Below are 25703 nucleotides of genomic sequence, written 5' to 3' on the forward strand. Positions count from 1 at the left end.
GGATACTAGAAGAACTGTCATAGAAGGCCAAGGTATATGAAAAAAAAGAGCTAAAAATAGCTTCTCCGGAAAAGATTATGTCTACAGGACACCATAGTAAACCATAATTACAGTTACAATTAGCAGATGCTTTTATCCAAAGCGACCTACGAATGAGGACAACAGAAGCAATCGAAATCAACAAAAGTGCAATGATATACAAGTGCTATAACAAGTCTCAGTTAGACTAACGCAGTACACGTAGCAAGTTTTTATTATTTTTTATTATATAATAAAAAACAAAACAAAAGACTAACTATACATAATAAATACTGTAAATTGGATGTGCTGTTATATTTACAATTATGTTACTCACATGGGACAACAGAAGAGTTGCGGTTCTTCTCCTTGTTGCATTCTTTTTGAGCACTGAAGCACTCCACAAATCTTGCATTGCACTGAGTCACCAACTGAACATGAAGTAGAACTAGTTACTTTTTCTTTATTTCAAAGTAGCATGATACATCACATAAGACAACTTGTCTGTCGAAAACGTTGCACTCTATCAAACTGCAGGTTAAGAACAGTCAGAATTTCAGAGCTAAACAAAACACAAAACAAAGACAAAACAAGAACAAAACAAAACAAAACAAAACAAAACAAAACAAAACAAAACAAAACAAAACAAAACAAAACAAAACAAAACAAAACAAAACAAAACAAAACAAAACAAAACAAAAACAAAATCAAGGACAAAACAAAACAAAAACAAAGAGCAACTAATTTACATTCATTAAAAAACAAAACAACAACAACAACAAATAAAAGTACTGCAAATCCAGGAAGCAAATATGTCCTGCAGTTGTAGCTTACCAAACAGAATGAAATGTTGATTTATATTCAGGTATTGAAGCCGAACCAAAAAGAACCATAAAAAGTGAGAATTTCAGGGCTTAATATAATATTTTATAAACTCATGAAACTCAAGCAAGCCACATATCACATATTTTTCCTGCACAGAAGCTGTCAAGCTTGGATTGTAAGTCACAGTGTCCTAACCGGGTATGAAATGATAGAGCAACAAGCGATAAAAGTGAACCAATTACAATGGTTCAAAATTCTTCTCCACATAAATATGCATTAAAAATCAAATCTCTTCTGATATGCTGAGAATGTGTCATGCACTGCAGTTCTGCAATCAGTGCTGGCAGACAAATTGCTTGTTGAAATGACTTTGCATAAGGAAAGAGATAGTCCCCCACCTTGAACTGCTTCTCCAGTCGTGTTTTGCCCCCTGTGCCTGGCGTCAGGATGTTGTTGACATAACTGTGCAGCTGACTAGAGGGCACCTCTGTTTCCTTCCCAAGAATGGCTTCCATCAAGGCATCATGAATGAAGATATACTGCTCCTAAACACACAGAGACAGACAAACAGAGCTTTAAAGAGACATGCTAGATGACACCAACAAACAGGGCAGATTTAAACTGGTGGCTCACCTCCGTTTGGACCAGGTAGTTTCTCTGAGTTCGGATATGTTTGAGGAAACCCAGCACATTGACTGAGCCTTTATCTTTCAGCTGCTGTAGCATGCTGTCAATCACAATATAAGTTCCTGTCCTGCCCACGCCAGCACTGAAGAAGACACATTAATAATATATAAAACATTTTGTTTATTGCTCCCTTTAGCCATCAAATCAGCCAGTGGAAGTGTGTGTGTTTTTTTACCTGCAGTGTACAAGCATAGGGCCCATCTCTGGTGTCTGTGCGGCAGAGGACTTCCTGACAAAGGTGAGCACAGGTAACGTGTATTCAGGGACACCCATATCTGGCCACTGAGTGTAGTGATACTGCAGAACTGTTCTTTCACTCTGACGCCCCTTAGTGTTACCCTTCTGTCCCTGCAAACACACACACAAACAGATGAAAGTTTTAGATGAAACTACATATGACCCTTCAACAAAAAAGGACAACACAGACTCCTACTGTTGTGTAAATTAAGCCAGAACAAACAAAACCAAACAAAACAAAACAAAAAATTTAAAAACAGCAAAACAAAGTAAAATAAAACAGCAAAACAAAGAAAAGCACAACAAAGCAGCAAAACAAAGCAAAACAAAAAACAAAACAGCAAAACAAAAAGCAAAGCAAAACAAAAACAAAACAGCAAAACAAAGTAAATTAAAGCAAAACAAAATAAAGGGACTGATTTCTTAACCCTGACTTCATTCTAAATTGAAAAAAAAGATTGCATATTTACCGAGCCTTAATATATTTGCAGTATTTAAACCATGTATTTTTTTTGTATCTTTTTTTTTGTTACTAGTGATTATATTCCACCAGCCAATTTTAAGACTTTTGTTTTGCTAAATTTGAGAATTATTTCAGAAATCCTGGTCCTGACCAGCAGAGCGAAACGAGGATGTTTTTTTTCCGAAAAAAAGTACACACTCAAATGCAATTGTATCTCATGGTGAAGAAAAACAGAAACCTCCTTATCTTCACATAACCCTCACTTGTCATTCAAATTTACAGCACAGGTTTGTGATAGTACTGTACAGAAGCATGTCGGCTTTATATTTTTAAAATTTTATTTTACCATACATTACCATACATGAATTTTTCATTTCTGTAAAAAAGTGTCATCTAAACTCATATCTAAGTGGCTGCTATAAAAAGACCATTATTTCTTTGCTGCCAGTGGCCTTGGTTAGTCTCTATGTATTATGAAAGAGATTTATGGAGAGAGCAGATAACTCTCACAGACGCTGTGAAGGCCAGGACCTTGCATAAGCTTCTTAAGATTTTTTCCTCTGGCTTTTAATGCTCAATCCTTCTCCCAGGTAAAGGAAAGCAGGTCAAACCTTGCACAATGACTGTGTGGATAATTTTATGAAATGGGTGCCTTTTCAAGTTTGATGAGGTGATAATATAAGTATTTATAAAACAGTCTAAATTATAAAACCTGAATAATTAAAAAATATATTTTTTTATAAGTTTTTAAGATCTACTCTACTGACAAATAAAACAAAAAAGAGTTTTAACAATACAAATTTGTCAACAAAAATGTACATATACTTCATCTAAAATTATGTAGAAAACAAAGGTGAACTTGAAAAAATGGTTGAAAAATAATGAAAGAATGTTAAAAAAAAAGTTATTGGATTTTTGTTAATGTGTTTCAAAAAGATTCTATATTAGCAAATAATAAAGGTTGGCACCCGCTATTATTGCTAAAGCCATAACAAATAAATGTAATATAATTATGCCACCTGTTTTGTTGAACCACCCATTTTCATAATGCCATGCCAGCTTCCTAGGCTGTTTTAATGATGGGAAAAGTGTTTGCAGAGTAATTTAATATTCTAAGAAAACTTAAAACCTGCATAATTTAACAAAATGTTAAATTATACTTATCTGACCTTTATGTTATTACTTTTTTTCACAGTAGCATTAATTTCATACAGTGTGTTGTTGGTACATCGATCTAATTCATTTAGCCATTTGTTAATGATGTACTTTTGGTTTAATTCAGCATCAATAGAGAAGCAGATGTGTAAGAGGAGAAATAAAAAAGGTGTTTACCTTCTTTACTTTGGTGTTTCTGATAGTGAAGATGCGGAGTGTGTAGCACGCCATTACTTTGGTCCTCTTCAGAGTCACCACCATATTACCATATTCCTCGCTGTTCTCTGTCGGCCAGTACTGGTCACATTTTCTCTGTAGGACGCACACAAAAAAAGGACAAAGTTTAAAGAGGCATTATAAAACAAACAATTATGATTCTGTAATATACTCACTCTGCCTTTCTCCACCAGGTTAGTGATCATGACTATAATGCCGGTGTTTTGTTCCCAAACCATCCGCCAGAAGTCCTCGAATGTGGACTTGAGAGGACCCTGAGCTGCGATGTAGGCCTTGGGTTTATTGTAGCCCTGTAGAGGAGAGAGATAAAGAAATATACATCACATACAGTCAAGTCATTATGTATATAGAAGTGTGTTCTGCAGTCATCACTCACATCCACATAGTTGGCATTGATGTAGTCACTGTGTTTGGAGTCTTTTCCTGCCAGAGGTCTGAGCTTCACTCGACTGTGGTCATCTGGAGGAAGAACAAAAGACAGCCAGAGATTAGATTCATGTCTGATGTCTGAGCTACAGTTGGGTAAAAACTCTGAGATATAAACATTTTGAAATACAAAAAAATGCCATCACTCTTCATAACCTTTTTTTAAAGTCACATTAACAAGATCATCAGGTTTTGAATAGACTTGAGTGCTGCTGTCATTAAAGTAAATGGGGACAAACCTAATTCTGGAAATTTGCACCAAAAAACAACAACAACAAAAAAATAAACTATTTTTATTATTACAATTTAAAATAATTGTTTTCTATTTAAAAATAACCGTACAAATCCATAACTTTATTCTTCAGTGTTTCTCAAGCTTTCTAAAATCACTCTAATATGCTGATTTGCTGCTCAAAAAACTTTTTTATTTTTATGTATTTTTTTAATTATAATCAATGTTGAAAACAGTTGTGTTTCTAATTATTTTTATAGTACCCTTTTTCAGGACTTTTATGAATAGAAAGTTCAAAAGAACAGCATTTGAAATAGAAATCTTTTATAATATTATAAATGTCTTCATAATCATTTATCTTTAATCAATTTAAAGGGTTAGTTCACCCAAAAACCCATTAATGACATAATTTTCATTTTTGGGTGAACTAACCCTTTAATGTTTCCTTGATTAATAAATTATTAATTTCTTTCAAACTAAAAAAGTACTAACTCAAAACTTTTGAACAGGACTCTATGTAAATGTTAAATTAAAGGGTAAGTTCACCAAAAAATAAAAATGAATGTCGTTCCAAACCTGTAAGACCTTTGTTCATCTTCGGGACTCAAGTTAAGATATTTTGGATGAAATCCGAGAGCTTTCTGACCCTACATAGACAGCAAAATAACTACCATGTTCAAGATCCAGAAAGGTAGTAAGGTAGTGTTAAAATAGTCCATGTGACATCAGTGGTCCAACATTAATTTTATGTCATGGTACTCTTGTGAAAGCTTGGAGGAAAATGACACAGAAAAGAAGAAATTGTTGAATAAAGCCATTACTTTTTGTATTCTTTGTGCACAAAAAGTATTCTCATAGCTTCATAACATTAAGGTTGAACCACTGACTATTTTAACAATGCCCTTACTACCTTTACGGGCCTTGAATGTGGTAGTTGCTTTGCTGTCTACAGGGTCAGAAAGCTTCATAAAAAACATCCTGATTTTTGTCTGAAGATGAACAAAGATCTCATGGGTTTGGAACGACATGAGGTTGAGTATTTAAAGACAGAATTTTCATTTTAGGGTGAACTTTGCCTTTAAATTTGAATTCAAATCCATATACTGATAATATTATTTACAATTTAAAAATGCTAAATTATAGAAACAGAAACATTTTCACAAGTGGTCTGAGAAGTGAGACTCACAGGCTATGATGTTGATGTATCTGTTTTTGTGCTTGTTGTCAGGATGATTGGAGTGTTCTGATGTGATCTTCATATCTGCAGTGCAGCGCTGCACTTCCTACAACACACAACACACACACACACACAGATGAGACATTGTGAATTTCATTTTAATTTAGTGTCATGCAAAAAAAAAAACGTTTTTATACATATAATACACACACTTTTTACATTTATTTTGAACAGTATATCAATTGATTTTAGAATTATTTGTTCTGTTTTATTGTTTTGCTTAATTGTAATTTAGTCTAATATTTCCTTATCTAATACAGGTGACAGACAGTATTATACACAGCTGCTGTGCATTACCACAAACACTGGTTTTAATTTGCATTTAAGCATGTACAGCAGGTTCAGCAAAGCTAACATCCTGAGACTGTTAACAGATCTCTCGGTAAACACACCAGCGCTTGACACATTCTGTTAACAGCATGCAACAAAGACGTTGAGATGTTTAAGGGATGTACCAGAACTTAAGAATTGGCTGTGTGTTTATTAGCTGGTTATGTGTTTGGAGAGTGTGTGGACAAGCTTGTTTAAAACCACAAGATGTTTGAAAATCTGCCAGGGGCTGTTTTCAATAAGTCTCTCATCCACACACACGCACCTGTGTGGTTTCTGGTTACCTGCAACTGAACTAACCTCACCAGCATTCTGAGAAGACCAAAGATCTGATACTTCACAGAACATCATAGGGCAAGTCATTTATGAGAGGACAGTCCATGACAGTTAATTATTTTCATGTGTGACCTGTGATATCATGTATGATGCTGGTTGTATTACATCAAAATGTATCTTGTACATACATTTTTATTAATTTTTTCTACAAAACTATAAATACAATGTCATATTTTAAAAGCCCTAGATTAAGTTAAAGTGGTTGTTATTTTGAATAATTTACTGGCCATCATTGCACAGAAAAAGCACATGCTAAAATTACAAATGACTTGCTTCTTGCATCAGACCAAGGTTGAATCTAATGGCTAGTTTTACTTGCTCTTAGTGCTGCATTTGAAACTGTAGATTATCACATAATCATAGATTGATTACAAAACTATACGGGTATTCAAGGGCAGGCTTAAAGATGGTTTAGATCCTACCTGTCTGATCGTTATCACTTTGTATATTTCAATCGGGAATCACCTCAATAATCGGCAGTAAAGTTCTGAGCGCTTCAAGGATCTGTCCTAGGCCCTCTGCTATTTTCAATATAGATGTTGCCCCATGGTAATATTATTAGAAAATACGGTATTAGTTTCCATTGCTGATGATACTCAACTACATATTTCTACAACATTCTGGTTTGTCTTTCTCTCTGGGTTTCTCCATTCACACTTCTCTTGCTTTCAGCTGAATGGCAAACTTCTCCAAGTGTCCTCTTCTTTTTTTTTCCCCTTTCAGTCGATTTTCTGTATTCCCCCTAAAAAACTCATAGCCGGGGCGCACATAATCTCTGTGCCTGTCCAGGCCTAGCCAATAGCCTTTCTCTTCTCCCTGGCTCCCATGATTTCTGCCACCCCAGCCACTGCTTTATTTTCAGCCCAGGCTGCACAAAGCCACTTGTCAGGGGCCTGGAGGGCTCCGTCCAAAAGGGGTTTGGCTCGGCTATCTTCCCTCTTTTTCTCTGCTCAAGTAGTGGAGGCGAGAGTGAAGGGATAGGAACCACAGAGGAATCCATTGAAGGGAAATCCCCCTTGGGACCACTTCCCAATGTCCATCAAGACACACACACTTTCAGAGGCACTTTCCTGTGCCAATCAAGCCACTGTGGAACAAAGAGGCCAAGGGAAGCCCTCCGAAGAACCTTAGCGACCCACACTCCCCTTCTATAATCCTCTCATTCTCTTCTCTGATGGAGGGAAAGTAGGAGATCTACTTTGAAACTAAATTGAAAGATTTTCCTTTGTATCATGACATGTACAACAGACATGGGCTACATTCATATATTGTTTTGAACCAAATAGTCACATGGCAAATTGAGCAAAATGAGCAGATAGCTATCAGAATGAATTAATAAAAAAAAAAAAAAAAAATTGTTACTTATACTTGTATTTATTTATTTATTTATTTATTCTTTTTACTTACCATAACATGCTGTTATATATTAATATAATTTTATTTTATTAAAGTTAACTCCCAAAACGAGTCTTTGAATATACAATGGTTTTAATTTTTTTGTGTTTATTAAAATAAAAATGTATTTGTAATAAGATACTGCTCCATGTTGTTTTACATATTTATGAACAATGGCTTGAAAAACTATTTGAACTAAAAACTACTTAGAATTAGCAGATCCATAGATTTGTGTAATATCGCTATAACATAATAATTGCGTAAAATAAAATAAACAAATAAACAATGTAGCTATTCCAGGGGTATATTTGCCCTATATTATCTTACATTTTGACCCTTGTTCAAATTTTATTTGGGTAAAATAAAATTTAAAAGGCAACAAATAAGGTGAATTAAAAAGGAAATAAATAAATATATAAAAGGTAACATTGTTTAGTAGTGCCTCATTCCACTTGATAACTACAACGTTGTTTAAGTGCCACGTTTAAAAAATAAATAAATCTAAGATTACGAGATTAAAGTCAAAATACTTTGAGAATAAAGTTAAAATATTATGAGAATAAAGTAGAAATGTTTTGAGAATAAAGTCGAAATATTACGAGAATAAAGTCGAAATATTACGAGAATAAAGTCAAAATATTACGAGAATAAAGTAGAAATACTTTGAGAATAAAGTCGAAATATTACAAGAATAAAGTCATAATACTACGAGAATTAAGTAAAAATATTAGGAGAATAAAGTCTAAATACTTAGAGAATAAAGTCGAAATAATACGGAAAAAAGTCATAATACTATGAGAATTAAGTCGAAATATAACGAGAACAAAGTCTAAATATTACAAGAATTAAGTCTAAATGTTTAGAGGATTTAAAACGTAGAAATTAAAGTTATATTATTTTGAGAGTAGGCCTTTATTGCACATGTAAATGTCCTGGATTGAGAGCACCGGGAGAAGTTGCAGGCCAACAATATTTAAATATTGTTGCATCCGAGCGGCTGCAGCATCTTACCGGAATGAGGAAGAGTCAATTTTAAGGACTTGCGGAAACAGCTTAATATCAAGAATATGATATTTATTAACAGACTGAACATGAACAACTTTTTATCTTAACATCAGGTCACACACCCAACTGACATTCCTTCGGGGGGCGCTGTAGCTCTCTTATTTAAGTTTTTTTTTTAAAATACACTATAAATATATGTGGGATTATTAGCAGAAATCATACCATGTGCAATACTCGCGGGGACAGTATGCTTGGAAATAATATTTCATATATTCCATTGCATTCGTTATTAGTAGTGCGCCAGCCACCCAATAGCAATAAGATTTGTGCTTTTGATAGACCTACTTTTAACGTGTCAGCTTTCAAAATCAGTTTTATAGCGAAACACAAATTATGTGTCTTACAATAATATGTTTTTCAAGCTCTTTAATGATCAGATCGATGTATTTATGTGAAACAATTCATTAAATTAAACTGTATCTTTGTGAAAATTCCAAATAGGCTATGTGAAAATGTATTCTCGTAATATTTCGACTTTAATCTAGTAACATTTTGACTTTATTCTAGTAATATTTCGACTTTAACCTCATAATAATTCGACTTTAATCTTGTAATATTTCGACATTATTCTCGTAATATTTCGACTTTATTCTCGTAATATTTTGACTTTATTCACGTAATATTTCGACTTTATTCGCGTAATATTTCGACTTTATTCTCATAGTATTATGGCTTTATTCTCGAAACATTTCTACTTTATTCTCATAGTATTTCGACTTTATTCTCGTAATATTTAGACTTTATTCCTCGTAGTACGCCTATTATGCCTTTATTTTCAAAACATCTCGACTTTATTCTTGTAATATTTTGACCTTATTCTCAAAATATTACGACTTCATTCTCGTAATCTTAGAATTTTTTATTTTAACTTGGCACTAAAATGCTGTCGTAGATAACAGCTCGGTAATAAAAAAATAAATAAAATTCTGTATTGTTGGTACAGCCAAAGATCTGAAAATGTCAGAATCCTGTCCCACAGAGGACACATTAAACCTGGTATATCTGTGTGTGTGTTTGTGTGTGTACATGCAGCTCTGACCTGCAGGTGATCAACAGGGGCTAAAAATCTCAGATCATTCATTGACATTCAGTTGTGCCACTGACAGCACAAGCAGACGCTGTGGCCCAAGACCCAAAGGATAGTTAATTACAAGTCATCCTCCTACAAACTCTCATCACATTAGTCTGACAGAATGTTGTTGTGTTTTTTTTGGCTTCTGTGAAACACTAACACACACACACACACACACACACACACATGAGAGAGTGTCCAAAAAACCCAGTGTGAAAAAAGACAGCATTCAGATGGCCTAATTCATTCTCACACAGGCTGAGTTCAACTGGCTTGTCCTGTACGGCCACCTGCCAGAAATAACAAACATCCGCGGAGGGACCCGGCCCAGCTGTTCACAGACAGATACCAGAACCTGTCAACAGAACCACTGCACGGGGAACCACATGAGACGGGACCTGTGTTTACAAAAGTCTGAGGAGTTTGCTGAGAGGGAAGACCTCTAGACGGGATACGCCTGTAAAGTGTGCATGTGTGTGAAGATCTTACCTCAAACTCTTCTGAGAAGCCGTGTTGGTTGTTGGAGTAGAGTCCTGATACATGCTTGATAAACTGTTTAATAGGGAGGGCCTCCATATCATCTGAAACAGAGAAAAAAGAGATGCATCCCACTCTTTTGTTGTCTTATCTTGAGAAAACCATAAAACAGGAAATATCACAAAGGAGCAGCAAAAAGAACGCCAGCAAAAGATCACACAAGTCTTTCCAAAGCTGGTACGGTGATCCTTCTTAACGGTAAATACTGTGCTTTCATTGGTGGACTGGCTGATTAGATAATCAACAGTTCAATGCCTGGTTCACACAGGACGATTTTAAAATTGTCGGCCGATTTTCCAAACCTGAGAGACCCCACACACGGCGATAAAAAATCACGGGTCTAACAGTGTTGGTCATACAGTGTGTGGTGTGCAGCCACACGGCAAAATCAACACATCACACACGAACCGATTTGACTCCCGAGCATTCCCAGGTCGGACGGGAAATCTCGAAAAATCCCTCGAGATCTAACGTGACTTCAGAGTAAACAATCATGGCGGACGAAGAGGATGCAGTGGCCATAGTTTGTCCTTTGTTTGTAACCGAAAAAAAACATAAGAAAAAAAGAAAAGGCGATTGTCAAAGAAGAGGGAGACAAAGTCCTCCATCTCTGACGTCCACCGGACTTTCTGGTGCGCCATGCCGCCGGCTGTTTTGATTTTGTTTCCCGGTACTTCCTCGCCGCCTCGTCACCTCGCTTTCTGATTGGCTACACGCCACAGTCCACAGGCTGCGTGATCGTTTGTCCTCGGGGGACACCACACACGAGAAGAAATCGGGCGAAATAAATCCAACATGTTGGATATCCCCGATTTGAGATCGGAGCGGTCCCAACGTCCTTCCGAGCAGAGGAGAGCAGTCTTAACACACCACACACGGCAGGAATATCTGATCAGATTATTTTACGATAATCGGAGCATCCTTAAGATGTCGGAAGGTGTCAATCGGGGCTAAAATCGGCCTAATTATCCTGCCGTGTGAACCAGCCTTAAGAGGATGAATGAAGGATCAAACTTCAGTCATGGTGAACACAAAGAGTGGCCAGATTCACACTCTTCAACTGACAGACACACAATAAGCCCACAAACTGTCGCTTAAATCTGGCTATAAGGCTAAATACACAAAACAAACAACAACAACAACAACAAGGTTCACAGGTCCAGGTTCACATTTTTTTATTAATGTGGTTACTAATTGAATAACTTATTAATTTAATTATTGTAATATAATATAATATAATATAAGACTGTATATTAATACTAATTAGATATACTACCATTCAAAAGTTTGGAATTGGTGATATTTTAATCTCTGAAGAAAGTCTCTTATGCTCACCAACATAGCATTTATAAAAAATACTGTAAACAAAAATTGTGAAATATTCTTAGCATTTAAGATATCTATTTTTATTTATTTTAAACTGTAATTTATTCCTGTGATGCAAAGATGAATTTTCAGCAGCCATTACCTTCAGTGTCACATGATCCTTCAGAAATCATTATAATATGCTCTAATTATATCTTAACTTATTAACTTACTATTATTGTTTAAAACAGTTGTGCGGCATAATATATATATATATATATATATATATATATATATATATATATATATATATATTTTTTTTTTTTTTTTTTTTTTGGTAAACTTTTATGTATTTCCTCCAGGATTCTTTTATGAAATTTCAAAAGATCAGCATTTATTTTAATCACATCTTTTGTAACATTAGACATATCTCTATGATAATAATAAATATAAATATCTATTAATATCTCACTGACTCCAATTTTTTGAACAGTAGAGTAAATAATTAAATGAAACTATTTTTACAACAACTTACATTTCCATGACCCGAGGCCAACACTATCTAAAGCTTCTGACACTAATAAAAGGCGATCCATGCACCTTCTGTCTTTATCCTAAAACGCCAGCTAACAAACAAATGTTGGCACCCACGGATGCCAGAAACTAACAGGGAAATTGAGCCAGAAACTAAAGGCCCTATTTAGCAGGAAAGTGTCCATGTTTGAAAGGACAGTGAACTTGAAGCGCCATATGAGCCGGAGCCAGTGGAGAGAGAGGCTGCTGCCCACACTAAATGGATCTTTGTACATATAGAGGCCAGCCCTCGCCAAGCTGGAACACAGATGCCCAAATTGGATTGAGGGCACTGTGCCACCGTTATTGTGAGCCGTGCCACAGTGTAACAATGAAATTTGCTTCCAATGAAGTGCTTATGGAAAAGCCTGAGCAAATCAATGGCTCTTGTTGTATTAAGATCTGGGTTCCACTAAACTTACTAACCCGGACCTGAAAACTTCAGACCCTGAAAATCACACACTGTCCATTTCTGTTCAGCTAGGCTCTCTGCTGATGATTTACCCACACACACAACAGCAACAAGCCAATGTGACATACAGGACAGTCAGATGAAACCATTTTCTTGGCTCTAATCTTAATGGCTAATGTGTATGCATCTTCTCTGTTAACTGCACAGACCCTGAACAAGCCTAACAGAGCTATATTCAACAAACTCTTCAATGTAGCACACACTCATCAGATCCAGCATACAGTAAATGTTACATGGCCAGCCATTCCAAAACTTCATCTTATTAACAAAACAGGAAAACCATTCTAAACTAATTCTTCACCACTGGTTGCTTTCCGATAGAGTGCTGTGAGTAGTTTGTCAGGGTATTAAATGGGTGTCACTGGGGACTTACAAAGCTTTATGCGGTGTTGGGGATGATTGCCAGGTCTTTGCTTGATGGTTGCTGGAATTCTATGAGTAGTGTTACTAAACGGTTGCTAGGGGATTAATTGGGTGTTGTGTAGTAGTCTCAGGACGTGGTAGGAAGTACTATAATAAGTAGCTGCTCAGTTGTTGCTAGGTGGTTTCTATGGTGTTTGTTGTTGGTTGTCAGGCATTGCTAGGGGGTTCTGGGTGGTTGCTGCAGTATTCCTTCAATGGTAATCTAGGGGATTTTTTGTTTGCCCGTTTTATACGAAAAGTAAGTAGTAGAATTTGACATATTATTCATGCCTGTAGCACGTGTTGTTGAAGGAAGTGTAATACTTAAGCCCAAATTATCGGTGTTCCACAGTGGTCCATGTGACATCATTTTTGTGATCATATAACAAGGTAGACACAAAGTGAATGCTGAGACCAAATGAGTCCGATATTTCGTGCTGCACATGTGTTTAATTCACCTGTTCACGCTCATCCACAGTTATGTATCCTTTGAAAGCTGTGCGGACAAGGCTATGCACAAAATGAAGTGGAACACAGGAAATGAAGTGTACCCAGGCCTTTAGGGCTAGGAGTTACGAAGAGTAATAGTGCAAGCACAGCACAATATAAGAAACAACAAGAGGAACAAAAAACAAACAAACAAAAAAAAAAACATATGGAATCATGCTTGTGACCACAGCTATTTTCCTCCCAATCTCCCAAAAGCTGAAAACTTGATTAGAGCCACTTCATGTCAGAATCAATGCAGCAATTGATTTTTGGATTCGACACTAATAGCACAGAATGACTGTCTGTAGAGAGAGTGCAGAGTTAGAGTCTATTCCACACAAACACACACGCTGAGAAGACTGCCACAGCTTTGTTCAATCTTAGCACTGTTAAAAATCTTATGTAATCCAACCTTTTACCCATAACACAAAGTAAGCCCGAAAGACACATGCATACAATGTTTCGTATCACTATATTGACATTAGATCATATCAAAGCACCTGTAATCTAAGACTTCCTGACACTGGATCAGAGTGGAGCGTGTCTTTAGATCATACTGTACAGTATGTAAGAGTTTGACTGATCTGAGATCTGTTAGAAATCTCCTACCTGGGATTGGGATGACTGGGATGCTCTCATTGGGCACAACTCTGGGCGAGTTACTGTCTTCGACGTAGAAATGAGCCGTTTGGAAACACCTCCTGCGGAACAGAGACAGTCGATGTAATGGCTGTTCAGGGCTGCTTTAGGGTTTCCATGAGGCGTGGTTTAGGTAACAATCCCCACCAGAGTAAACACACATGCTGCTGGGTATATAAAACAGGATCAAGATGAACTTTCAACCTTCTCTTCAAAGAGCAAATCGAACACTTCAAACAGAGATTACAGCCTTACACTTCAAACACTCTGTAGAGCGTCAGTACACAAAAATAGATAATAATAATAAAAAAGGAAAAATGTGTTTACAAACCAGTGTGACTTGTATTCTCGTATACAAAAGTAGTTATTTTATAGCAAACTATCATAATTTTATGTTTTATGGGGCCATTTTTGTCCATTCCTTAGTCCTCATCCTCTGTAGAGAAAGAACAGCTTGAACATTCTGCTAAACTTCTCCTTTTGTGTTCCACATCAGAAATTAAGTCATAGAGATTTGGAACTGAGTTTTGATTTAAGAAAGTGAATGATAAGGGAATTATAATTAATGTAAATGTAAAGTATAATTAAGTTTTAATGTAAAATTATAATTAGAAAAAAGTATTATATTATTAGAAAAAACATTTCCTGATGCCCTCTAAAGGAGGTTTTGTTAGATTTAGCTAAGTTTTGTGTAAATTCTTTCCCCTGCAAGATTTAAACCCACACACTTTTGTTTTAACTTGTAAAATACATGTAAAACATTTTCTAGCTATGCATTTTAAACTGTCAGCTGTCTGCATGATGTCCAATTAGAACATAGCACACCAAATTACAAAGTAAACAAACTCTTTAAGAAACCCGGACTGTCAGGATGAATTATTGGCATTTGTTTCCAGTTTGAGAGCTGTAAACGGGTTTTACCTCTTTCTTTCACTTTGCAAGAAAAACGATAAGCAGGTACGAAACAAAATCCATAGACACAAAAAAGAAAGAGATAGACAGCAAGAGATTAAAAGGTTGTTTTAAAGTTACAAAAACTCCACGTTTTGGACGTCAACCCGATAAGCCAGCGGGAGTCTCGTCTGTCCTACCTGTACTTGATGCACAGCAGAGAACATAAGCTGTTCATCCCTGCAAAGAACGAGGGATTTTAGGAGAGGTGAGTGACTGTAGGCTCCTCATGCTGCCGCTGAGCAAACAGAGCAGTGAGCAATGAGAGAACGAGAGAGAGAGAGAGAGAGAGAGAGAGAGAGAGGGGGTGGAGAGAGGGCTGGTCCTGGTGTATCACATGTACAGGGCATTACACAAGCGCTAGAGCTGCTGGGGTCAGACGTGAACAGTTCACTGATCCCAGATCAGTCCAGAACTGATCTGATAAACCACAGAAACCTGCTGCCTTTCCCTCTGGACACACACACCCTTCCAGATGGACACTCCTTTGTGTCCAACTACTCTATTCTTGTGTTAAACTCCCTTTTTAAAAATGTTTCTGTCCAAGAGAATGAAGACACACACACACACACACACACAAAACGAACAGAAACAAACGGCATCAAAATAGAGTAAGGATTAAAGTTGGACTAAATTTCTGTTATTGACTTAAATTTGTGAAGTTTAATATTTTAAGGGTTCACATGCAAAAGCCTCTAAGTGCTGTGATATATATATATATATATACTTTTGTCATTTTTATTTGTTTTTTATATTACTATTTAGGTTTAATTTTTATTTATTTAAGTTTTAGTTTTATATATAACTTATATAAGTTAATAATTGTAGTGCTCACACATTTATTTAGTTGAAAAATATTCTAATTTCCTTTTAGTTTAAGTTTTTCATCTAATATTAACACTTTATTTTAGCTTTATTTCAATTAACACATTTAAAACAAAAAAAAAACTATTTAGTCAATGATAATAACCCTGTTATGATAAACGGATCAATATTTAAATCCCATCCTTTGTTGTCGATCTCAAATTTCTTAGCGCTATTTAAATTTAGCGTTGTTGAGATTGGTAACATTTGAATATGCAAACATAAAAGAGATCTGAAAAGCGTTAGGGAAGAATTTGACAATAACAGCCTGTTCTTGACAGAAAGGTATTGCATGGTTTCACAAGACATATGGATTTTATTTATAATACTTTTTTTCATGGAGCTCGACAGCCCTGCCAAAATTACAATGTAAAGACCAAGTCTCCTCTGTAAATAAGCTTTAGCTAAAGTCCTGGCTTAAGAGCGTCAGAGAAACACCTCCCAACTGTGAACGTATGTGCTCAACAGGTCTGATCTGTAGAACAAAAGCAGAGCCAGGGCGGTCAGGAAATGCTTTAGGAAGTTATAATATAGATAATTATCACTCAACTTTAACCAGTCCAACTGGACATTATGCTAAGGGCTTTTATTCAGCTTCAAAAGAATAACTGCATTGTTTAACACAAAGATTTTTACCATTCAATAGATCTGAGGACAATGCATAAAACGTTTCAGTATGGTACAGGTACATGACAATGATTAAGTGTTTGTCTGTGTGTCTCAGTGAGCTGCTCACTGTATTCATACTGTAGACAGTTACACTCAAGAGGTTTCAACTCCTACGAAACTACATAACACACATAATGATTTTAATCCATTTGTAATTGGAATGGAATAGATTTTCTGATTTTGGTAGTGAATCTATTAAATATATTATGAATATGTTTATGATACATTTTTATTAACCCATTGTTTTTGTTTGACACAAAAATAATTTAAGGACAAAACCAGAGAACAAGACATATTGCATGTGAGATTTTGTTTTGAGTGAGTGTATCTTGTTTTAAGGATTTTTTAAAGGTACTTGCTGAGAAATTCTTTTTCAAGTGTAAATGATTGTTTGACTTTGCCCTGACACTGTCACAGGAAGTGACACATCCTAGTTAATGTTTCCAGGTGGACTTCAGACACACTAAAAAAGAAAAAAAAAGAAAAAAAAAAGAAACCAGAACACAATGTTTCCACTAGGGCACATATATATACAATGTGCTTTTTGTCAATGAATTTTTTGTTAATAATACTTCTATTTAACTTAATTTTAGTGCTTAATTTCAGCTTTATTTCAAATAATGACATTGATTTTTAAATGCTTTAGGTGACAACAACAACAAAATGCATCAAAACTCAAGTGCGATATACAGCACATGTCTATTCAATGATTTACTCATCTGCCACAATAATATCTTAAATTATCATTATTAGATTATTCTCATCAAATATTGTTTATTATAATTAATGTTCAGGCTCAGACTGTAATTAATTCATTCAATGTTTATTAATTTAAATAATTGTTGCTCTATTGTTTCCATCTGCACATGCAGAATGCATATTCACTTGACATATTCACTTGTGTGCTGGTGTGAACAAAGTGAGACATGCATGAATGCATGTACACATGGTACACACACACACACACACACACACACACACACACACACACACACACACACACACACACACACACACACACACACACACACACACAGTGACAGAAGGTAAGGATATCTGATCTGACACAGACCTAGACATTAGCGTGTAGTGTTGAGGGTAATCTACGTCATCAGTCTACTGAACAGATTACACTTAAAGACCCTCACACACACACACACACACACACACACACACACACACACACACACACACACACACACACACACACACACACACACCAACAATCATCATCAGAGAAGTGTGAGCATGAGTGTGTGTGAACATATTAATGACTGAATCACAAAGCATTTCCCAATATTCTTAGCATTTGATCTATCTAGAAACAGCATCAAATAATAGTTTATGTCTCATTTGTTTAGGGTGTATGTTAATTATAGTTGTCTTCACCATGACTATGAGTGCTGTGACAGATGTATGTTCTCTCTGGAGAGGTTTTGTGCCTGGTCAAGTGTGTTCTCGTGGATGTGTGTGTTATCAAGCAGTAGCGGATTTGGCGGCAGTTACACTGCTCAAAATATTTCATGACCCCCTGCTACTGCATGGCCCTTGAGCTCCAGAGGAGGGAGCAGATGGTCGGTTTTGGCCCAGGGCGGAGAGCCCAGACCTGGGGAGACCGTCCTGGCACAGAGCTGTTTGCTAAACCGAGATATCGTGTGATCAAAACCCCTGAGAGACTTTATCAGCTGGCTACTAGAGAGGGCAACATATCCAGAGAGGCACATGAGTGCAAACAGACAAACACAAACACAAGTTCAACTACACTGCTGTGCGAAATTTGCAATCATTTAGATTTTTTATGTTTTTAGGAAGACTCTTCTGCTCATAAAGGCTGCAATTATTTGATCCAAAATACAGAAGAAACAGTAATATTGTGAAATATTATTACAATTTAAAATAACATTTTCTATTTTGATATACTTTGAAATGTAATTTATTCCTGTGATGTAAAGCTGATTTTTTTTAGCATCATTCCTCCAGTCTTCAGCGTCACATGATCCTTCAGAAATCATTCTAATATTCTGATTATTATCAATGTAGAAATCCTATAGAATAAGAAATTGTAACAGTTAACAGTACCGTGCAAAAGTCTGGGGTCACTACTTTTTTCTTTCTTTCTTTCTTTCTGTTTTTTTATGAAAGAATTTTATATTTTTATTCAGAAAGGATGTGATAAAGGAATAGTAAAACTTATATTGTTAGAAACATATATATTTCAAATAAATGCTCTTCTTTTCAACGTTTTATCAAATAATCCTGAAAAAAAAAGTATCACAGATTCCACAAAAAGTTAGTTTCCACACAAAAAAAAAGTTAAGAAATGGTTATAAAATATGACAAGAACTCATAGTTAACCTGTGTCAGAACAAATCCATTCTGATGATGTGAGATAACTTTGATAGAGAGGTATGTAACAAAACATGGTCAGGTCAAAGTGTCAAATCTAATTTTTGGTTCCAATTTTTATGTATTTATCTATTTTACTGTTTGAAGACTTTTTTGGGTATAATATGTCACAATTTACTTTATTTTGCTATTCTTTCTTACATAAATGAACCATAGTGTCTGGTGTCTGAATATTTTTTGGTTTGACTGTATATTGTCACGATACTGCTGTTACGAAGACGAAGGCACAATGAAGATTATAACATTAACAACAAATCCTTTTAATGGTAATCCACACAACGAAGAGTGTCTAACATACAGGATCACATTAAACAATACAGGACAAAGAAAGACAGGACAGACTACACTTAAAATACGGGAGCAAATGAAGATAATAAATGACACACACCACTAAATGACACAATCAAACATGAGGGTAAGACAGAGCACATGAAGGATGAAAACAGAACAAAAGTCCAATCGGGTGTAACATATATTGATAAAACATGGATATGTTATAGTAATTGATAAAAAGTGACTGTAAAGATTTATACTGTTACAAAAGATTCCTATTTAGAATAAATACTGTCCTTTTGAACATTTGATTCATCAAAGAATCCTGAAAAAAAGTAGCACAGATTACAAACTGGTAAAATAAGTAAATCAATAAATTGTATAGCCTGTATGCACTGTAAGTCACTTTGGATAAAAGCGTCTGCTAAATGCATAAATTTAAATGTAAAAAACAAACAAAACAAAAAAACAACAATAATAATAATATATATATATATATATATATATATATATATATATATATATATATACAGTATACAGTATATATATAATCATGTGTAACTGAAGACTGGAGTAATGCTGCTGAAAATTCAGCTTTGCATTACAAGAATAAATTAAATGTAAAAACTAACTGAACTATAAAATAGTTATTTTAAACAAGGATAATATTCCACAATATTACTATTTTACTGTGTTTTTGGTGAAATAAACAATCTTCAGAGATATCTTTCAGAACATAAAAAAAAAATCCAAACACTTAAATGGTAGTTTGCACACTAACACACACATATATTTATTGTTTGAAGCCACATTCACTCAGTCAGGGGTGTGACCCTGGAAACTGGGCCCCGAGAGCCATTTCTATAGCACCTCAATGGCTTCAGAGGTGCCCTAAGGGAAGAGTACGGCCTCTCTCTATCTTACTTAGCGTCACAAGAGACACATCACCCACACTTTACACATGCTACACACACACACACATCTAACTGCTTTTCATTCCAGCCCTCGGGGCCCAGGGGACGCCAGGGGCCCCAGAGTAATAAACTACTAGCTACAGGATCCAAACAGACACAAACTCACACATACACATGCACATGTCAGCCAAACTCTAACACAATAAACCAGATGAAGTGTTTAAGAGAGTCACTTCAGGGTAAAGCCATCCATCTGTGTGACTCCCCGTGATTCAATCAAAGAATCAGTGGCGGTGGCTCAGGAAATAAATCAGTGATTCATCCAGCAGTCAGTCAGTCTGTCAGAGATTCATCGAGTCTGAAAGTGTCAGTGTGGATGAGTGTCTCACCTCCAGTAAACGAGGACGGCCAGCAGCAGAATGAGGCAGAGGAAGGTGAGCGCCGACACCACCACCAGAGGAATAATCCACTCCATCCGGGCTGAAGCGGGCACAGGGTGCATGCTGGAGACTACGGTACGCTCTGAAACACACACACACACACACACACACACACACACAAAATTATAAATTATGTTTATAAAACATTCAAAACAAATGCAAAAGTGATTAAAGTAATTATAACAATATCAATATTAAGTATTATTATCTATTACCTATTATTATTAATAACATTTATTATTATTTTGAAGCTTTCAATAATTTCATAGTGCAATACTTATTTATTCAAAATAGAATCATTTAAATTAAGAAATTGCTAAAATGCAATAAACATTTGTTGTGCACAAGATTTACTTCAAATTCAAAGTAATGTTTATAGAACTTTCAAAATAAATGCAACGGTACTTACATTATTACAATATCAACATGAAGTATTATTATTGATACATATTACCTATTATTATTAGTAACAACATTTATTATTAATTTACATTTGGAATATTACAACAATTTAGATTAAGAAATTGCTAAAATGCAATAAACATTTATTTTGACACAATTTTTACTTATTCAAAATGTTTATGAAACATTTAAAATAAATGCAAAAATATATTACTCAGCAATATCAGTAATAACAATATTACTACTTCTTCTGCTACTACTACTAATTATTATTATTATTAATAACAACAACAAAAATGACATTATTTATTATTATTAATAATAATAGCAAAAAAAATACATTAAATTATTATAAAAACCTACATTATTAAATTATAATGCAATGTAGTTTAATTGCTGGAAAAAAAATATTTTATACAATATTGATTCAGTATTCAAAATATTATAAATGAATGATAAAATACATTAATTATAACAGCATCAACATTATTATTATTATTCCTATTATTATTATCACAAATACAGTTGACGTAATTTAATAATAAAATAACTTTAAACTATTCAAAATATAACAATATTAAGTTTAATTAGATCCAAAACTTGCTGAAATAAACACTTATTTCACACAACATTTACTCAACATTCAAAATAAGTGGTTACTAAAAAGTCTAAATAAATGGCAAAATACTTAAAATTATTGTCAGATATAGTTCTGGTTAGCAGTATTTTGCCAAAGTAAAATGTGTTTCTAGATGAAATTGTTTTGTTTGTCCAAGAACCTTCCAGTGAAAGGTTGACAATAAAGCACTCTTTAAGTTCAGAGAGTATTGCCAAGTCCTAAGCTGAACTCTGACCCCTTCCCCTGAAACCTGATTGGTTGATAGGAATACTGTTCCAGGACTAACAAGGATGTTGATTCAGGAACACGTCCCACTTGGCAAGATCACAGTCACCCTACCAGTCTACAGCTAACACACACACACACACACACACACACACATACACACACTGGATAAACAGAACTCTATTGCCATAGAGCTAAATATGGAGTTTCTCCGTTTCTTTCTTTTTTTCTTTTTTTTTAAACTCCCTGCAGCTGAAAATGTTTTCTGCTCTCATCCTCTCTAGACTGGAAAACTAGGCCAACCCTCTGCCTCCGAAACAAACAGAGGGGATGGAAAGCAAGATGGAAGGATGAGAAGAGAGGAGATGAGATGAGGAAGGGGGGGGGGGAGAAACAAAGGAAGATGGTAAAGAAAGGACAAATAAATGAGAGTGAGAGAAGGAAATGATTCCATCGTTGCACAGGGGATGCAAACAGGACCACAAAACACAATAAGAAATCGAGTTGAACGTCTCCTGCTGAAAAGATGAGTGCTGTTAGCGGGATGTGAAAGGTTGCTATGCGGTTTCTAGGGTGCTATGAAAGGCAAAAGAGTGCACATGCAGGGCTCTATGATATTATGGTCTCTGGATATGACTTCGGTTTCTCATTCCAAGTAAAAATTGAATAAACTGTTATGCTGTTAAGTTTTTGAGAGTCGCACAACATGACATTTTAAAACAGAACTAACATTACTGCCTTGACATAAAGAGATCAAATGATCTGATATTTATCTGAGTTGGGTCACACCTCATGACTTTGGTCATCATTGCTTTTCTCATGTTTTTTCTTCATTCTAGTATCAGGACAGTTTTATCACCCTGACATTTTTCACTTTATTGAATAAAACTAATTAATCTGAATTCAGAAATTAAAACAGTGCTTGACTGGCATTTTTAATATATTTAGAACAAATTAATGAACTTCCAAATGGGTCTCAAGATCATTTAAAATAAGACAAAAGCATTAAAACAAGCCAAACCAACTAAAACAAAATACCCCCCCCCCCCACCAAATGTATTTTTGTCTTTGAAAAACTATTTCAAACTCCACAACTTATTTTATCTATCATACTATATTATTATAGTTCTTTCTTTGCACTGGAAATTTATTAACTGTGTTGTGTTTTTGTAATTTTAAATTAAATTAAATTAAATTAAATTAAATTAAATTAAATTAAATTAAATTAAATTAAATTAAATTAAATTAAATTAAATTAAATTAAATTAAATTAAATTAAATTAAATTTTTTTCAACATTAGTACACTCAGAAATAAAATAAAATAAAATAATAAAAAATAAATGTGGCCTTGGCATCTACAGTAATTAATTAATAGATTTTTGTTTAATGTGTTTTACTTTGAGTTAGCTACAATAACCCTGTTCCATGACCATTTTTATGTATTTTTATTTATGTACAATTATAAATTTTTTTCTCTTTTTAAATATTTTAATGGAGAAAATATGAGTAAAAACTTTTTTTTTAATTCAGATCCATAAATAGTGAACAACTGCAAAGGTCATGGGAACTCGGATTTTGTCAAGGATGTTGGGCCTTGGAGCCAAAAAAGAGATCAGAAACCTGCAGCCCCCCTTTGGGTGGTCCTGGACAGCATGCTACTAACTAATCCATGCTGCTACAGCCAGAGAAGGTGGACTAGAAAAAAGGTTTGTTTCTAACCTGTCAGTATAGAGAAAGGAGGCATGTGTTTGCGGTCTTCTCTGCTGGGTTTGCTGGTATAAGCCATGTTGTCTGGGGTCTCTTTTACTGCCGTCACATTATCATCACCCACTGGATCTCTGGTTGGCAGCACCTGTGTGTCCTCTTCCCTTAATGTGTGTGTGTTTTCCTCCAGATGATCCTCCGGGACACTAGATGGCGCTGTGGAGTTTTCTGGCCTCCTGTTTTCTCCTTTCTCTTTCGCCGTTGAATCCGGCGCTGCTGTGGGCGGATCTTTTGTCACAGAGCCGTTCGTCTGTTTTTCAACATCGTCTGGAACTCTGGCGTCTTTACTGTCGGCACTCTTCTCCTCATCCTCCTCCTCTTCTTCTTCTCCGTTCTTTTCTGCATCCTCATCCTCACCCTTCCCTCCCTTATCTCCTCCGTCGTCAGATCCGTCGTTCTCTGCGGCTGTGGTGGCCTCTGCGTCGGAGGCCGGTGAGGAGGTCGCTTCTGTGGTGGTCACCATGGGTTTAGCGGGGGTCTGACGGCTGGAGGGTGGAGGCCTGGTGGGCCAGACGGAGCTGGGGAAGGAGGAGATGACCCCCCCACTGAAACCCAACCCTGCCAGGAGGGTACTGGTCACCACAGACGCCACCGTCGCTTGGCTGCCGCTGGAAGAGGGGCCGATGCCGGTGGCCATTGAAACGAAGGAGAACGGAAGACCAGAGGAAGTCCAAGTAGAGGAGCCGGAGCTGATGGGTGCCATGTCTGCCGAGGATGCTGGGGACACAGTTGGCTAGAGACAGAAAGAAATGGCATTTTATTAACACTACTACATTGATTCCAAAAGAGAAAATCTGTGCACATCATGTGAGTAAAATAGACCTGACATAAACCGGATGAGGACCAACAGAATAACAGAATAACAGGTTCCAGGCCACTTTTTTGTCATCTTTTTCATGCATAGCTATGGATCTGTATGGAGTTCTAATGTAAATATATAATATAATATATATATATAAATTATTATTTATATATATATATTAATAATAATAATTATTATAAATTATTATTATAAAATGATTTGCAATGGAATACATTTATATTACTTCATAAGAAATAAAAATGAAAAAGAGAAAAATATTCAAAAAGATAAAAACCTTTAAATTTAGAGTAACATGTCTCAGGCCATTTTCAAGTAATAAATTGTATATTGTATATTACAGACTTGTAATAACGTTTGATATGGATAATACATTCACATTTGTATTAATTTTCATTATTTAAATTAGAATAAATGTATACATATACATCCACATCCTCTATATATATATATATATATATATATATATATATATATATATACACACACACACATATGCACACGCACACACACACACACACACACATATATATATATAATTTTACAGTAAACATTTATGAAATTAATTTTAAAATCTTTATAATAGTAATAATAAAAATAATAATGATTATAATAATAATATATTTATAATCCATATATTTTTATATTATTATTACAATTATTCTTTACATTGTTATATCAGAAATACAAAATAAATAAACATCAAACATACAGGTATATTTCATACGCAAAGAGACTGTGCTGCCACCTGCTGGACAGATGTAAACTTACCATCCCAGTTTTGACTATTCTTGTGCCTTCAAATATCCTGGTGGTGTTGGCTACCATAACAAAGAAGACAAATATGAGTGAAGAGGCAGCGCTTTTAAAAGCAACACCTAACCTAGCATTCATTAAAGCCTTGTCTGTGTGCAGGTGCAGCCCTGTACCTCTGAAGAGCATGCTCTGGCTGAAGTCACTGCGCTTGTCGTTCAAACACACCGCCTGGACGCGGAACAGGTACAGCACATCCGGTGACACCGGGGTGATGACGGCCTCCTGAAACACACACACACACACACACACACACACACACACACACACACACACACACACACACACACACACAATGTTACAATGTCACGGACAGACACACCTCTGAAAAATCAGTCTGGAAGGGTTATCATCTGAAGCTTCCAGTCAAAACACCAAAGAAGAATGGTAGACACACTTTGAAGTGCGAC

General features: G+C 35.4%; 1 protein-coding gene across 2 annotated transcripts in view; it reads right to left on the reverse strand.

Moving 5' to 3' along the window:
- LOC132126785 (receptor-type tyrosine-protein phosphatase gamma-like) overlaps positions 1–25703 on the reverse strand; it is a 218849-nt gene that overhangs the window by 7786 nt on the left and 185360 nt on the right. Inside the window, exons 10-24 of one of the 2 annotated variants that reach the window (XM_059538283.1) lie at positions 25410–25518; positions 25252–25301; positions 23616–24393; positions 20600–20731; positions 15224–15263; positions 14103–14194; positions 10205–10296; positions 5467–5563; positions 3999–4081; positions 3778–3912; positions 3563–3697; positions 1706–1878; positions 1477–1612; positions 1242–1388; positions 356–449 (exon numbers count right to left, since the gene is read on the reverse strand). In XM_059538283.1, coding sequence (XP_059394266.1) covers positions 356–449; positions 1242–1388; positions 1477–1612; positions 1706–1878; positions 3563–3697; positions 3778–3912; positions 3999–4081; positions 5467–5563; positions 10205–10296; positions 14103–14194; positions 15224–15263; positions 20600–20731; positions 23616–24393; positions 25252–25301; positions 25410–25518 — 2293 coding nt within the window. Of the gene's footprint in view, positions 1–355; positions 450–1241; positions 1389–1476; positions 1613–1705; positions 1879–3562; positions 3698–3777; positions 3913–3998; positions 4082–5466; positions 5564–10204; positions 10297–14102; positions 14195–15223; positions 15264–20598; positions 20732–23615; positions 24394–25251; positions 25302–25409; positions 25519–25703 lie in introns of both variants that reach the window. The other variant, XM_059538282.1, reaches the window with a different exon arrangement.

Source organism: Carassius carassius, chromosome 44, assembly GCF_963082965.1.
Source record: "Carassius carassius chromosome 44, fCarCar2.1, whole genome shotgun sequence".
Classification (NCBI taxonomy): Eukaryota; Metazoa; Chordata; class Actinopteri; order Cypriniformes; family Cyprinidae; genus Carassius; species Carassius carassius.